Raw genomic sequence first — 14,836 nt, 5'->3', positions numbered from 1 at the left:
ATTTTTTTTCATTTTTCCTGGAGGGTCCCCTTCAAAAATCGAGAAAAACGCATGGAGCCACTATATGGCCCCTGCGAAGTCCATATCTTCGGCAATACTCATCTGATTCTTAAGCGGAATATCGCAAACGAATTGTGGATCGATTTTTGACAAATCTGCATCAAAATCTAAGAACTTAATATTTTTTAAATTTTTTGTTCTATTTTCTGGAATCCCTTCAAGAATGCACAAAACAGCTTGGAGCCACTGTATGGCTCCCAGCAAAGGCCATATCTTCGCCAATACTCATTCGATATTTCCGATCCGAGCGGAATACTTGAAACGATTAATCAATATTTGTTAAAGCTGAAACCAAAATTATTTGTAAGATTTTCCAATATTTGTTCTTGACCAATATTTTATTCATGACCCCGTACTATATCTTTATCTCTTCTTGTGTTACTTTGATATTTTAAGTTTAAATATCAAGGATTATTTTTTCGCAGTGTTTGCGGGAAAAGCAGAGCTCCTTGTGTTGACTGCTCTGGTAAAATGTTCGTGAGAAATGTCATTAATACGAACGATGTGACTGCCTGGAGATGTGGATGCGAATGTTGCCAACCCAGCCTGCCACGAGGGCCCCCTCGGCCCATCGCCCTTTGCTACTCTATCCGCACCGCATTGTTGCACTTAATTAATGTGAAGATGAGGATGAGAATGAGGATGAAGAGACTCCTTCCGTCCACCGACCACATCGCATCCTCTTGGCGAACACGCCCTCGGCATGCAGGCCCTAGATGAGAGCGTTCGCCATATATGGGGTCAAGTCTTCAGTGGCATAGGCGTCGTCGTGTCTTGCAATGGGAATTGCTCCATAGACCAGGGACCATGGAGCATAGACCGTGGTCCATGGACCACTTAGAAACGGCGATAATGGTCGAACGTTTATCTATTCCAAACGCTGTTCTGCACCCAATCCAATCGCAATCTGAAAGGCGTTAACAAATTATTTGAAACATGCAGCGCCGCGTTGGCATCCAATAATCCTCCCCGTCCTTAGACTCGATCCTAGATCCCGACCTCCCCCCGGCCGTCATTCCATGTTTTCCAGGCGTTAATAGGCATTGCAATGCCGATAATTTGCAATTATACTTAATTGTAATTGTAATCGTCATCGTTGATGATGTCGATGTGGCACTGTGTGTGTGCGGCAATTGAGAGTGCGGCAGGTTGTTATTCTTTTTTGTTTTTCTTTTATTGAGATTGGCTCGGTGTGTATTTTGTGTGTTTGTGCTCGGGGCCATTGCTACATATATGTACAACATTTCGTGTTTGCTTAAGCGATCGTTTTACTTGGCTAGACAAATGTTTATTAAGTCTATTACTTACTGGTATATGTGTGTTTGCAGGGGTAAAACATCTGTATAAACATAAGGCTAGGAAGCCTTGTTGGACATCAAGTTGATCAAGGAGAGGAGATTGTCGTTTTACGTTTTATATCAGGTTGAAAAATGTACATCATTTCGTACAGCATTTAAATTTATTAAAATAAACGATCTCTTCATTTGCTTGAGTATCCTATACAAATGATCTACTCTTCAGTTTTTGAGTTTTTCAAAAGCAGAGCTGTTTATAGCTTTCGGATTCTTGAGAGTCGATTAGGTTAAAGTACATTTTACTTTTAAATCACAAACCAAAAGTAATCTTACTTCAACAGTTTTTTGTTAAAATTATTTAGGAATCAAAGCCAGCAACTGCTCTTGATGCATTCATATTATTATTTATTTCTCTATAAAATCATTACTAAATCGAATGTGTGAAATGTAACCAGTGAAGATGGTCGATCTATCTTAACTAGGACTACACACTGCAGTTCCCTATTGCAACGCCTTGGGAGAATTCTTCCTCCAACCGATCCCTCGGAATATATCAAAATTCCTCGCTTCGTCTTGGATCTGATCCTTAATTAACTAGTTCGTTATGTCATTTGTAATTCGTAAACTTAGATGCAAAGAGCTTAGCAATTATGACAAAAATATTACACTATTTTGAAATGATCAATGAATATCAAATCGCTTATTGCTGCTCCTTGGGAGCCGTAACTTAATGTAGAAAAAATACTCAGTTCCAGTGTTCTCGATGCTCGATTCTTCCTTTTCTTAACTCCTTAACGGACTGCTGTTGATTGGTTATCCTTAGTACAGGATACCGGGATGAACGGCCCCACTTCGCTGGAAGTAGACATTCGGATTGCTGCTCAACGTGGGCTCCAGCGTCGTATATAGATTTGTTTCGTCGGGTCGTATAAACATGCCTGTTGAATAGTGGAATAAGGATTTAATTTTTGGGGAAATAGGTGGCTTTCGTGTTAGATTAAAAAGGAAAGTATATAATATATTTTTAAAGAAAATTGTCAATTATTACCTGGCGCATAGCGCAACGTTTTGGCCAATTGCGCCGCTTGTGTCATGGAGGTTAGCGAGTTGCCCAGCTGTTTAAGGGTCAACGGCGTGAGCGTGGGCGGTGCGGCCTGCTGTGGTGGCGGTGGTTGCGGTGGCAGTGGTGGTGGTGGTGCAGGAGGATAATAACAGAACGGGTGCGGGCTCAGGTGTGCTGGAAAATAGTGGTACATACGCGTATAGCTCGGCGGTGCGGCGGTGACGAGAGCAACCCGATCTGTGGTCGGCGGTGCGGTGTTGCAGGGATTTGTGGTTCAGGTGGTTGAGGTGATAGTGGTGTTTGAGTGGGTGTGGGTGCGTGCGGTGGGATGTCCCAGAGCCGTGTTTAACGTTACCAAACCATTTACAAAAACCAGTCGTGACCCACACACACACGTATTGATAATATTACGTATAGGATAAATATATGTACAATAATTATTGATTTTTTTTTTTTGACAATAAATGTAAATTCAATTAAGTTTCAAAAAGGTTGAAATACCGGAAACAAAACCAAAAGAGTCAACCAAAGTAAATAAACAAAAAAAGGTTCCAAATGATTGATGAATATAATAATAATGGAAAAGATTACAAAAACAACACGGATGGATTATGTAATGATATATGCAAGTGTGTGTGTGTGTGAGTGTGTCGTGAGCGTGTCGAGAATTTTTTTTGATTATATGTGACAAAGTTTTGGGGAGAGAAGATGGAGGAGGAGTTCGATAAGGAGATATGTGCGGGGTTTATGATGTTGTCGTTGCAGTGATGATGATAATGTCGTTTTTTGGGTACGTTGTTGATGTTGTTTGGCGGTTGTTTTGATGATATATGTATGCATGACATGACAATAAAAAATAAACAAAACAAAATAAAATAATAATAAATATATATTTATATATTTTTCATGTGCTTAAAGTGCAGCTTAAAACCAAGTCTTAGCCAAATGTTGTCAGATAAATCTCTGGCAGCATAGATGTCACAACTTCTGCCCATGGTCAGCCATAATTGGCCTGACCCAGAGCCCGAACCCAAACGCAGATGTGCCAAATTCATGGAAATTACCTTGCCATATTTCACACTTTTGCCGGCCAATTTATGACGATCTTAATGATGTCAAACGATTTCATGTCAATGGGTTAGCTCTACACCCTCTAGCCATAGAGAAAGTCTCACTCTGGACTGTATTTAACTTCGGTGTGCATTTATTTTTGTTTCCCAGTGAGCTCCCCATTTATGGGCGATTGGGCAAAAAACCCTAAACGATTTTCATTCGAATCTTAATAGGTTTGTGTTGGATTTGCAAATGGACTCTGCGCTCGTTTCCACACATTTCTGCTCAGTGACCTTCATTAACCCAAGAGCTTAATAAAGTTAAAGTAGAGAAATTTCATCAAGTATAAAACATATTTTTTTTAAACCGTCTGTGCCCATTGCAGTTGCAATGTTTCTTTATTATGTGATTTTTATATGATAATGATAGTAAAACCAGTTCAACTCTATGCATATTATGTGCCCTACCCTCGCACTCCGCGAAATCCAGTTTCCCTTTTCGATAAGAACCAGACGTAATTGTTCAGCTATTTATAACTTTTGTCCACTTGTCATAATTAGCAGCCAGTTTTGGGCTGACAACTGGACAAGAAGCCCCTCTAAGCCTTATAAATGTGAGCCAATCAACCATCAGCGGCAGCAGCTGGGGGGTATAACTTACGATTATTATTATATTTTCAACAGCTTTGTGTTGTGAGTTAACCAAATGAAACGAGTGTGGCAAACTGTGTTAATGACATGAAAACTGGCCGAACAAAAAACGAAAAAATCACTGAGAGCAGAAAAACAGGCCGAAAACGAAGCTGGAAAAACAGGGAATACTGCGGTGGCATTGAAGCTGCTGTCGCTGAACTCTTGACAGTGTTAAATGCAGCAGTTACACACATGCCAACCCCCTGGCCTTTTTTTTTGTATCTACAAGCCCCACTTTCCTGCTCTCTGGGTTTGCGGTCTTGGTTTTCTAATTAACTTAGAACAAATACTGCAATTAAGCTCGCTTGTTTTTATCCACGGCTCTGAAACTTCTTTTCCGCCGGTTCCGATACTGTTGCTGCTTCGAATGTAGAATTATGTGTCAGAAAATGAAAATGCATGTGAGTATCTGTATCTGTTTCTGTACCTGCGTTCGTAACCGTATCTATGTGTAGGCTTTTGCATTTCGCACACAAGAAAGAAACTAGTTTCCAGGCGCTAAACCAGCCGAAGCGGCAAATTTGGCTTAATTCCGTTTTGGCCAAGAGCAGCGAGAAAATTTATTTCACTAGCTTAACCGCAGCTTCTGATTTGTGCTGTCTGTCAGCTCATTTGCTGATTTGGCCATTATGAATTATGCGCGCCAGCATTAAATATGTTACTTTAGCTGATGCCTCCTCCCCGAGCTCCTGGTTTTTCTTCTTAGCTGTCAGTCAGCGAAACGAAACGAAACGGGACGAAATGTAACGAAAAACGCTAATTAAGTGCAAATATGTATGACCAGTCTCGGAGCTTGGTGTCCGTGTGCGTGTTCCGCTTTGCCGTGTTGGTGGTAGTATCTTTTATGTGTGTGCGATGTATCTATGTGTGTGGGGGCGGCCAAAAGGCTCAGGGTATAGCTGTCTAGAGATGGTAGGAATACGTGACTCTGAATCTAAATTTTCCTGATTATGAATATGAAAATGCCCTCTGGTATAAAATTTTGGGATTATAACAACCATAACAAAATTTTTTATTCTTTGAACTTTTTTTCACTTCTAAATAAAAAGTATAATAAATCAAATTTTGAATTTTTTCGAAATTAACAAAAGACTTAGGCAACGAACTTGAAAAATTTCAAATTTTAGTAAGGAAAGCAAAAGACTTAGGCAACGAACTTGAAGACTGCTTTTCCAGAAAAGACTTAGGCAACGAACTTGAAAATTTCGCTTGTCAAGCAAAAGACTTAAGAAACGAACTTGTTTTCTTCCATGAGAGTTTTTACAACTTTTTAAAGCATAACTTTATAAAATGTATAATAAATACAAAATTTCTAGAGTTAGTTGATTTCTCAGCAATAAATGAAATATGTTGAAATGTGTAAAAGTTAAATAAATAAATTTATTTATTTCATGATTCTTTTTTAGAATGGCAATCATTTTTGATTCTATCCAACATAAGTTATGAGTTCCTGAAACCATTAGAAACGTATGCCCGGAGCATGTATTCTCGCCTAATTTAGAAATTCTTTTTATAAATTATTCCCCCATTTAAACTGAGGCAATTTATTCTTTCTCCATTATTTCCTCACTTTTAATTCTTCTTTCCGTGAGCCCGGCTCTGCTCTTTTCTGTTTGGCTCTGTTTTTACTTTTCCTCACTTGCATTTAATTACGATTACTTCTGCCTCTTTCTCCGGCTCCGGGGAAATTCATTAAAATTGCCCATCTCTAGAGCCAAGACGTAGCCAGCTAAGGAGACATAGAGCCACGTTTTGCATTTTGCAGTTTGTCGGATCGCCCCGCCCCCCGCCTTCTGCTGCCGCTCTCCCTGAAAGTGCTTCCTTACCCTATGGTAAGCCCAGTATCTTCTATCTGGCAACAAGTTAAAGTTAAACCAACTGCCGCACGTTGACTGATTGCTACGTGCAGATTGTCATTGTTCCACAGTCTATGTTGTTGTCTTGACTGTTTTTGTTTCTTTTGTTGCTGTTGCTGTTCTAGCCACAGCTAACTATTTTTTTTGTTGCTACATACTTTGCAGACTTGAGTAATTTCTTTGGCGAGCGTTGCTGCTTTTTTTCCTTATTGGCCCAGCGTTGACTCTTTCTTTCTTTTTAGCCAGCTTCTAGCTGCAACTAAAGCCGAAGCTAAAGGTTGTTGTTTTTGCCGTTGTCTGGGCTCTTTGAGAGTGAGTTGCCAGATGTTGTGATATCACGAAGCAGCATTATAACTAATTGGCCACGTTCGTTCTAAGCCATATCCCCAGCTCTCCCCCTACCCAGCAACACACTCTTCCAGGCAGAGTTCATTGTCATGAACTGCGGCTGCGGCGTTTCAGTTTTTCCCTCCCATTTTTAGGCGGAAGAAAAACATTTTTCACATGCCCGTAACGCTCGCCAATTTGCATATTTCGGTTAAGGGCGTATGACCTTCAAATTGCAACAATTCAATTTACATTTAAGTTAAGTGAAGCACTTCAGCTGGGGTTGCGTGAAGTTATGCAACGCATTATCCAATTTTGGGCTAGAGTTTAAATAACTGTTTTTCTAGCATGGCTAGTTATGGTTAAAGAACTTGTTTTTAACTTTTTTTATTTCTCGGTAAAAGGTTGTAGGTCTTTAGAAATCTCTTTCTTTTTGATCGTGTTTAAAACTCATTGCCAAAATATAAAATATTACAAAAACTATAACTTTAAAACTTAAATAGTTAAGACCTTAAATCTGTAACTCCTTTCTATAAGCCCTACAGATTTTTGCATCCCTGGGCGGCCACCGCAAGTGCTGACAAAGATACCGTAAGCCGAGTCGAGCTCTTGGCCAATTTAGCGTAATAATTCCAGCGTACGAGCATGTGCAGTTGGCACACGGCTCATTGGCTTTCGGCTCCCCTGCCACCCGATTGAATCGGTCGCCCTGACTGGACTTGGCCTGGTCGGACTTGTAATATACTGGGTTTTGAGCCAGGCTAGGAGCTGTGAGCTGGTAGCAGAAAACCGAGTGCTGAGTTGGCTTTTCCGCTTTCGGTTTCATTGCCGCAATTCGGAACTGGTTATCGATTACGTTGCTGGCCGGCTGGCTGGCACTTCTAGGCAAAACTAAATATCATCGCTCCAGCTAGCATCCAGCATCCAGCCTTCAGCTCTGTGGCTCTTATTGCAAACCGCTATAATTTTGTGGTAATATACAGTGACGCTCGTTTCAAGCACGTGCTGGCAGCGTTTACCCAACTCATATATTAAGTCTCATACACAGGCGCTGGATGGCCGCAGCCGTGGCCGCGGTAAACTGCAAACTGAAGTTGGATACGGATACTCAACAACACGTACTTCACAGATTTGTACATTACGCCATCGTCATCATCATGATCATCATCTTGGCCATCATTGTTGTCAAGTTTTCTGCTCAGCTCGGCTCGGATCGGCTTGTGTTCATTTTGGTTCTTTTGTTTTTGCTCTTTGGTTTTTCAATTTCAAGTTCGTTGCCTCAGTCTTTCGTCGGCTGGAAGTGGTCTTAGAACAATTGAGGCTAATCGAATCTTTTTTATGTCATATTTTCGACAGCTGATGCTGGTCGAACAGTTTCAATAGATGCCCCCGGGCCACGTTCTAGAGTTAAGAACAATGCCAGGTTAACCGAATTCCTATGATTGAAATTGTGGTACGGTTTCTTAAGATTGCTTTAAAATTTGGGTCTAATAATTGACAGCTCACACAATCAGAGATAAACTTTGAGGCTGAACAGCAATAAGTAAAGACAACTATAAAGATAGGCACGTGGATATAGTTGATTGTTATAAGAAAACTTTTCAAAATTGATAACATTAAAATGTTCTACATTTTTAGAGATTTCTGTATCTTAATTTAGAGGCAACAAACTTTCAGTATTGTTACTTTAATGAGCCATTAAAATCCTTCTTTTCGCCTTAAACACATTATAATTTATGCAAATTATAATATTTTCTGAAAACACAAGGCAACGAACTTTTCTTTTTTGCATTTCTTGGCTGAAATCTAATACTTTCCAATTACTTTTGTTCACAAATATTTCTTATAAGCGAATCCATAAAATCAATAATCTAAATGGGCTTTCTTTGGCCAATTCTCATTTGGCCAACTGGTTTATGACAATGAAGCAACCTTTTGGAAGTAACCATCAATAACACTCGGCCCGAGCTAAGCTTTAGATCCTCAAGTGTGCAAAAAAAAAAAAGAAAAATCCGAAGCAGAAACAGAAAAAAAAACAAGCCTCTGGACTGAGCACAGTTAAATGGGTATGTGGCCTCCCTGGGGCGGCTCTTTATTGACAAATCCCCATCGATCGATAAACATGCAAGACAAATAGACAAAAACTTCCGCACGGCTCTCGGGAGTGTATCGACAAGCTTTAACCTTCCAAGGTCTGGTTGGATCTGGTATGAATGATTGATTTTATGTATGTGCCTGCCTGGCATAAAGTCACTCAATAAAATTACAAAAAAATGCGTCGTCGCCGGAGAACAAAGACCGCTGGCAGATGCCCAGATTGATGGTCCCCGCTCCGGTTGGGTTCGGACCATCTTACTTACTGACCAACTGGCCAACTGGCACCAGGGCCAAGTCGAAGATGAGACACTCTGCCGACTGATAAGGTCACACGCAGCGCATCTTTGGAAGCATTCCAGTTGCAGTTTCAGTATCGTACCCGGGGAGCTTGTGGGGCTTTCAGGGTATAATGATAACATCATGCGGCCGCGACCAACGGAAGTATGTACCAGTATCTATTTTTGTGACTCTGCCTGTCATCGGCTCTGCTCGTTGTCGACAGCTGCCCGAAGCGGTTACAACAATGCGACTTCAATTAAATCAGGCCGGGCCAACCTTGAACTCTGTCGTTTTGAGCGGTTTGTGCGCGTTCAATCAGCTCATATAGGATCGCGCGACATCCTTTTGCTTTTCCCCAGATCCCAAAGAGCCAGGCCCCAACTGGGAACTGGGAGGCCAGGAACCTGAGGCAGGAGCAGGGGCGGAAGCTGATGCTGTCAATCTGCGTTTATGCCTCGCCTTCGACTTTGGCTTCGTGGCGGTGGCAATCATTGAATGCCGCTCTGAGGCTGGCCTCTGACTTTACCTTGCCCCTTTTGCCCAAGCTGCAGTGATCCACCTCTGCCACAGCCAGTGCCCCTGCCCCTGCTCTTGCCCCGGCCTCTTTTTAGGCCGGCCCATTCCTTGGCGTCAACGCCGTTAGCTGTCGTTTAGTTTATTGTTGCAAATTGCTCAGTGAATTATGTGCCGAACTGCTTACTGCCAACGACCACACAGACACTCACTCCATATATGTTTGTATGTGGTTTTTGATTTCGAGGGCTTGGCAGGAAATTTGATATTATGGATTTATTAGAAATACCATTCAATATTTTCTACGGTTTCGGTTTACTCATTCTCAGTCTCCTTTTTTTGGACTATATAAGTTTATGATTTATTGTGGTTTATGTTCTAAGGTAACTATATTTCAATCAATTGAAATATAGTTTAAACAATAGAAATTATCAAGTCAAAGTAGTATTAGTGCAAGCTCGTTTTCTAAGTCATTTGTTTTTTAGCATTCTACTAGTCTGCTTGCATCAGATGGGTTCTACTGAAAGTCATCAAGAACCATTCAAATAGATTCCATCTAAATGCAGAGCCAAGACATCCAATGATTGGGCTCTCCTTAAGCTGTCAACTTCCCAGCCAAGTCAAGTTCGTTGCCCAAGTCATTTGCTCTTCAATCAGCAAGAGCAATGGCACGAAAAAGGCAAAAAAGGGAAAAACTTTTGATTTTGCTCTTGTGGCTCAGTGGCTTATGTAAATTTTTAGCTGCTGCCCACATGCAGCTCCAGTTTTTTCTTTCTTTGCCCTTAATCAAGCTGGAACCCTTGCTGTCGCTGCCTTTGGCTCACTTCACTCACAATCAGCCTGGCTCAGACAACTACACAACCCACACACATATGTCCGGGGATCGGATCGGATTGGATCGGATCCGATCGGATCGGGTTTGGTTTGGTTTGGCTTGGCTCTGTGAGTAGGGAGTATGGAGCTTGGAGCTGGGATCTGGGAGTATGGGCACGATAATGGCAGCGATTGCAGCTCTTGGTTGATGTTTGCTCCGTTTGCTTGTTAAGCTCTGTGCCAACTTTGATTTCGTTGTACTTTGTGTGTCTCCAGACATTTGTCTTTTGCTCTTAAGGTTTCTGCCTTCTGCTGCCTGCCTGTTTCAGTATTTTTTCCATAGTTTTTTTTTTCTGTTACCCCTCAAATGCACTTTAAATTGCAGACAGTTTGACGTATATATGTGTAGTCGGGGCCAGAGCACTATATCTCTCATTTATCTATCTATATGTATATATTTGTGCGAACCTACCTATATTTCGTTTGTCTTTGGCTTTCTTCATGGGATGGAATTGGAATTGGAATCGGAATCTGAGGCTTAGTTTGTGGCCAGGCTGCCCACAGGCACTTTGGCTTGTGGGCTGTGCCACCAACTTCAACTCCAATTCCAGCACCGAATTCGGATTCAAATCCAGCATTAACTTTAACCATTGGCAAGTCAGTAGTACTGGCCTTCCTGCGTGCCTCACAAGCTGAATTCGTCAAGTAGGCATGTAAGCCACTTCCTACTTGGGCTAAGCATTATTATAATTTGGTGGATAATTTCTGGCTTTATACTTAGGCCAGAATATATATATATATTCTCAAGCCATAAACATAATCTTCTACCATTATTTTAAATACTTCCTAAAGCAATTCCTTTTAGTGTTGCTCAAGTGTTTTCACATTACATTTTAGCTTTGTTTTCCACTTGAATTATTCGGAGTTTTCCTGTCCCATTTCCATTTGAATTATTTTTGCTGACTGTAATCGTAAAATGTGATGTATTTACTTTAATTAAATTACGTAAAGTGTTACATGGCTCAAGCACGCACATTTTGGAGTACCCCTGTGCAGGCAGACCTCCTTTACCCAACTCGCCACCACATAGTATCTTTCCACTTTGCCACACACATAAGCCACTCAACTCTTGCTTTCATTAGAAAGCTGAAATAGTTTAAAGACTTTTATGGTTTGTTATTGTTAAGAAAGAAAAGAAACAAAACTAATAATCATAATAAAACAGAAATATTCCGCAAATATTGTTTTTTGTCAGGCAGTTCATAAATTGCCAAAAATTGCACTGACAGTCGGTATTGTTGATTTAGCGTCTTTGGCCATTGTGGGATTTGGCTTTGCCTCGTTTCACTTGCTCTCGGATGGTGTGAGGTCGCCGCCATTTCTACACCGCCTGACAATGACATTTGACACCGCCTAATGGCCAGATGTGAAATTCCAAATAATAAATTTTATCCGTGTTGATGGCTTTATTTGCATCATCAGAAACGATTTGAGCCAAGTAGCAGTAGCCAAAGCAGCCGCTGCAAAAATCTAATCAAAAGACTTAAGCCACGAACTTGGGACGTTCTCACAACGAAAACGAAAGCTGAGAGCTAAGAGCATGAGTGCGACAAAGACTCGCGCAAACGAGCATAGAGATAGAAATGGAGATATAGAAAGACAGATGAACGGGCGGACGGACAGATCGCTGCATGTGTGCTCTTTTTACACTTGGCTCAGACGACGGAGCCGGCGTCGGGAAAATTAATATGCCAAACAATTACACGGCCTGGCAAAACAATTTTAAGCCCAGTTAATGCCGTCGCACAGTGGTTGGGAATTACGGAAAATTCACCGCGAAAAATCGTTAGCCGGTGCAATGGGGACTGGCTAAGAAATGAAAGCGCACAAATTTGCATACAAACAAATGAAGCAGATCCAAAGGAAAATTGCCATACATACTAATTGAAAAAAAATGCATAGTCAATGGAGAAGTAAATAATAATGAGGGGCGGGCTTATGGAATGGAATTAATAAAATTAGATGGTATTTGGAAAGGATATCTTTATAAAATAAAAAAACCATACCAGACATTACAGAAATCGTTGCTTTATTTTCAAATCGGAGAGGAATAAAGAGTTCTTGTAGTCGAAAAAAAACCAACTTCATAAATTATGAAAATAAATATTACTGGCAATCAAAAATTGCTTACTAAAGGTAGTCTACTTAGAAACCACTGTGCCTTAGCTACTGTCTGCTGGAGATTGCTGTCTTTGAAAGTTAAGACTTTTGCTTTTTCTCTTCCCCGGCTGACTTTGTTATTGTTGCTTTTAGAAAGAGCGAACGTACGGATATCAAGAGGTTGCCAGCCCCAACCCCCCCGGCGCACATGAGGCAAGAAAAGAAAGTTATTACAAAATTAACAGAGTCTGACAGCTGACAAGGGCAGGAATGAAATTGTTGGCTGCCTGAGTTGGGTTCGATTGCTCACCGCAGAAATTGTGACAAATTCAAATGGATATCCGATATACATATAACATATATGGTACGGAGGAGAGAATCGAAGCGGGACTTACCACCTCCGTTATTGGCACTGGAACAGTGTTTAGAGCTGAGACCCTGGGCCGTGTTGGAGGCCGAATTGGGAAGGCCGCATCCGCTCATGACCCCGTACTTGATAGGCTTGAAGTGGAAGAAGGACGGTGAGTATCCGGATCCGGCACGGCTCAACGAACTGAACTGCTCCTCGCGATCCTCCACGTACAATCCCTCCTTGCCCATGGCGGCCAGCTGCCTGCCCTTGGGCATGAACATCACCAGGAACACGGTGGCAGAGGTTGCCACTAATCCGAAGGCTATGCAGGCATCCTTGTGCCTCTCCGCCACGGCCAGTCCGCACAACATCCAGCCCAGCCAGATCGGAATGGCTCCGCCTATGGCCAGTCCAATGTAGGTGGCCTCCCGGTAATTGTCCCGAATTCCTCGCGATTTGATGGCCAGTACCGCGATGAAGACGATCAGGAACACAATGTAGATCAGAGAGAACAGTAGCTCCGAAAACTGGGTCTTACACAGGGGAATCAGCATTGTGCTGACAGCCGCTATCCGGGTGTATATCTCCGGCGTACCATCCAGCGTTGTGTAGGACGTCGGATAGAAAAGGGCCGAGTAGTTGGTCTGGGAAGCCACTGTAGTGCTGAGGAAGCCACTGCCCATCACCGGCACACTGGTGGTGTAGATCTCCGGAGGCTGGGTGAGCAGCCACTGCCCCCCAATGGCCACCTGAATCAGCAGGGCGAAGAGCAGCAGGAGTCCCTGGTATGGAGCTGGCAGATACACCCCGCCGTTCAGGCTGATCAGGAACACGCACTTGACCAGCAGGGCGGCGAAGACCAGGGCGTAGGCCACGCCCACCCCAAAGCGGATGGCCCCGCAGCTGAGGAGCGTGGGCTGGGCGGTGATGATGGCACCCAGGCTGGCGCATGCGAAGAGCCCCAGAAGCAGCATCTGGCCCAGAAAGAGGTGCCTGCGGGAGGGCGAAGTCCGCCAGGCCTTGAAGAGCACAAAGATCTCGAAGGCGGCCATCATCAGCATGGTGAGGGTGGCCAGTACCAGAACCGGCACCACCCACGGTTCCTTGCGAAGTCCGGCGAAGGGAAGGTGGGTGGACACTATGCTAGGTGGAGTGCTGTTGGAGTGACCACCGGCACTACCGTGAGGTACTCTTCCGGTGGTGCCAGCCGCTCGTGCCTTGGCGCCCAGACTTCTTGTGGGCGTGGCGACGGTGCTAGTGGTGCTACTGCTGCTGGCCGAAAGAGTGGGCACCACAAAGAATTCCGTGGACATTTCCAGGCGGGCGGCACTTGAGACGTTACCGGCCGGGAAATTGAGATCCAATTGCTTGGCAGCGCGCTGCGATCCAGGTGGATTAGTTGGCGGTGGCGCGGTGCTGGTGGAAGTGGTTGTAGTTGTAGAAGTTGTGGAAGTACTGGTGGTGGTTGTCGTAGAGTTGGCATTCCTGCTTGTCGGCTTGAGCACATGGTAGGCATTGCGATCAGTCTCCTGGCTGGTCACCAGCCGCACCCGCCGCCAAATATTATTTCCATTCACACTGAGGCTGCGGGACGCCGGCGTGGTGGCGATCAGCTGCAGGACCAGCAGGAGGATCAGCAGCAGGTGGCGTCTGCCGGCCATTGGATGTGATGAAAGCCCAGTGCCCCTGGACCCTAGACCCGAAACCCTTTAACCCTTGACCGCTCAAATGCGGCTCATTTCATTCGCTCACGCACAAGCTAAACACACACGCGATTGCAGCCGTTTCGCACTTGATATCTTTCCTCTATATCTTGTCGCTGTCTTGCTAGGCGATGTCTCGGTTCTCGATTCTCAATTCTCGCTTTTCGTTTTCTCGATTCTCAGTTCTCGATTCTCGCGCTGGAACGTCCGCTCGCCCCAATCGACCAAACTCGTCTGGCGGAATCTGCAAGCCCGACTTTGGTGCGGCTTAGTCGTTTGAGGCAGGTTTGAAGTCGCGTCGAACTAACAATGTTCGAGTTCGATGTGCGTTTGGTAACGTAAGCGTAATAGCCAGGCTTTGAAATTGTATCTAACTAACGGTAATGATTTCTTTTATAAATTTTTCTTTATATATAGATAGTAAGGGTTCCAAAAGGATACAGTTTTTGGACTAGACTTTTCCCTCTAAGAAATCTTTTAAGAAACATATTGGTAAGAACTTCTTTAGACCCAATTGCAACCAGCTAAAGAAAAGTTCCACAAACTTGCGATCCACACTACCAGAGGCTGCGC

The 14,836-nt window shown here is 43.2% G+C and overlaps 1 protein-coding gene across 1 annotated transcript; it reads right to left on the bottom strand.

The window, feature by feature from the left end:
* Positions 1-1,213: 1,213 nt before the first annotated feature.
* On the bottom strand, positions 1,214-14,535 carry LOC6507275. The gene is made up of 3 exons (XM_001956311.4): positions 12,604-14,535; positions 2,404-2,655; positions 1,214-2,293 (listed from the first exon to the last, which is right to left on the bottom strand). Exons 1-3 carry the CDS (start codon positions 14,219-14,221, stop codon positions 2,175-2,177), a joined length of 1,989 nt encoding a protein of 662 aa, XP_001956347.1. The 5' UTR covers positions 14,222-14,535; the 3' UTR covers positions 1,214-2,174.
* Between the last annotated feature and the right edge of the window lie 301 nt (positions 14,536-14,836).

Source organism: Drosophila ananassae, chromosome 2R, assembly GCF_017639315.1.
Source record: "Drosophila ananassae strain 14024-0371.13 chromosome 2R, ASM1763931v2, whole genome shotgun sequence".
Lineage (NCBI taxonomy): Eukaryota > Metazoa > Arthropoda > Insecta > Diptera > Drosophilidae > Drosophila > Drosophila ananassae.
The sequence above is the reverse complement of the archived record's forward strand: the minus strand, read 5'-3'. Positions and strand labels throughout refer to the sequence as shown.

Bases quoted from the DNA above. Each gene is read 5' to 3' on its own strand.
- LOC6507275 (XM_001956311.4), bottom strand. From the start codon at position 14,221: ATGGCCGGCAGACGCCACCTGCTGCTGATCCTCCTGCTGGTCCTGCAG. The intron at 2,656-12,603 runs GTAAGTCCCGCT...CGCCGACCACAG, and splicing joins CAGTGCCAATAACGGAGGTG to ATCGGGTTGCTCTCGTCACC. The intron at 2,294-2,403 runs GTAATAATTGAC...ACTATTCAACAG, and splicing joins AACGTTGCGCTATGCGCCAG to GCATGTTTATACGACCCGAC.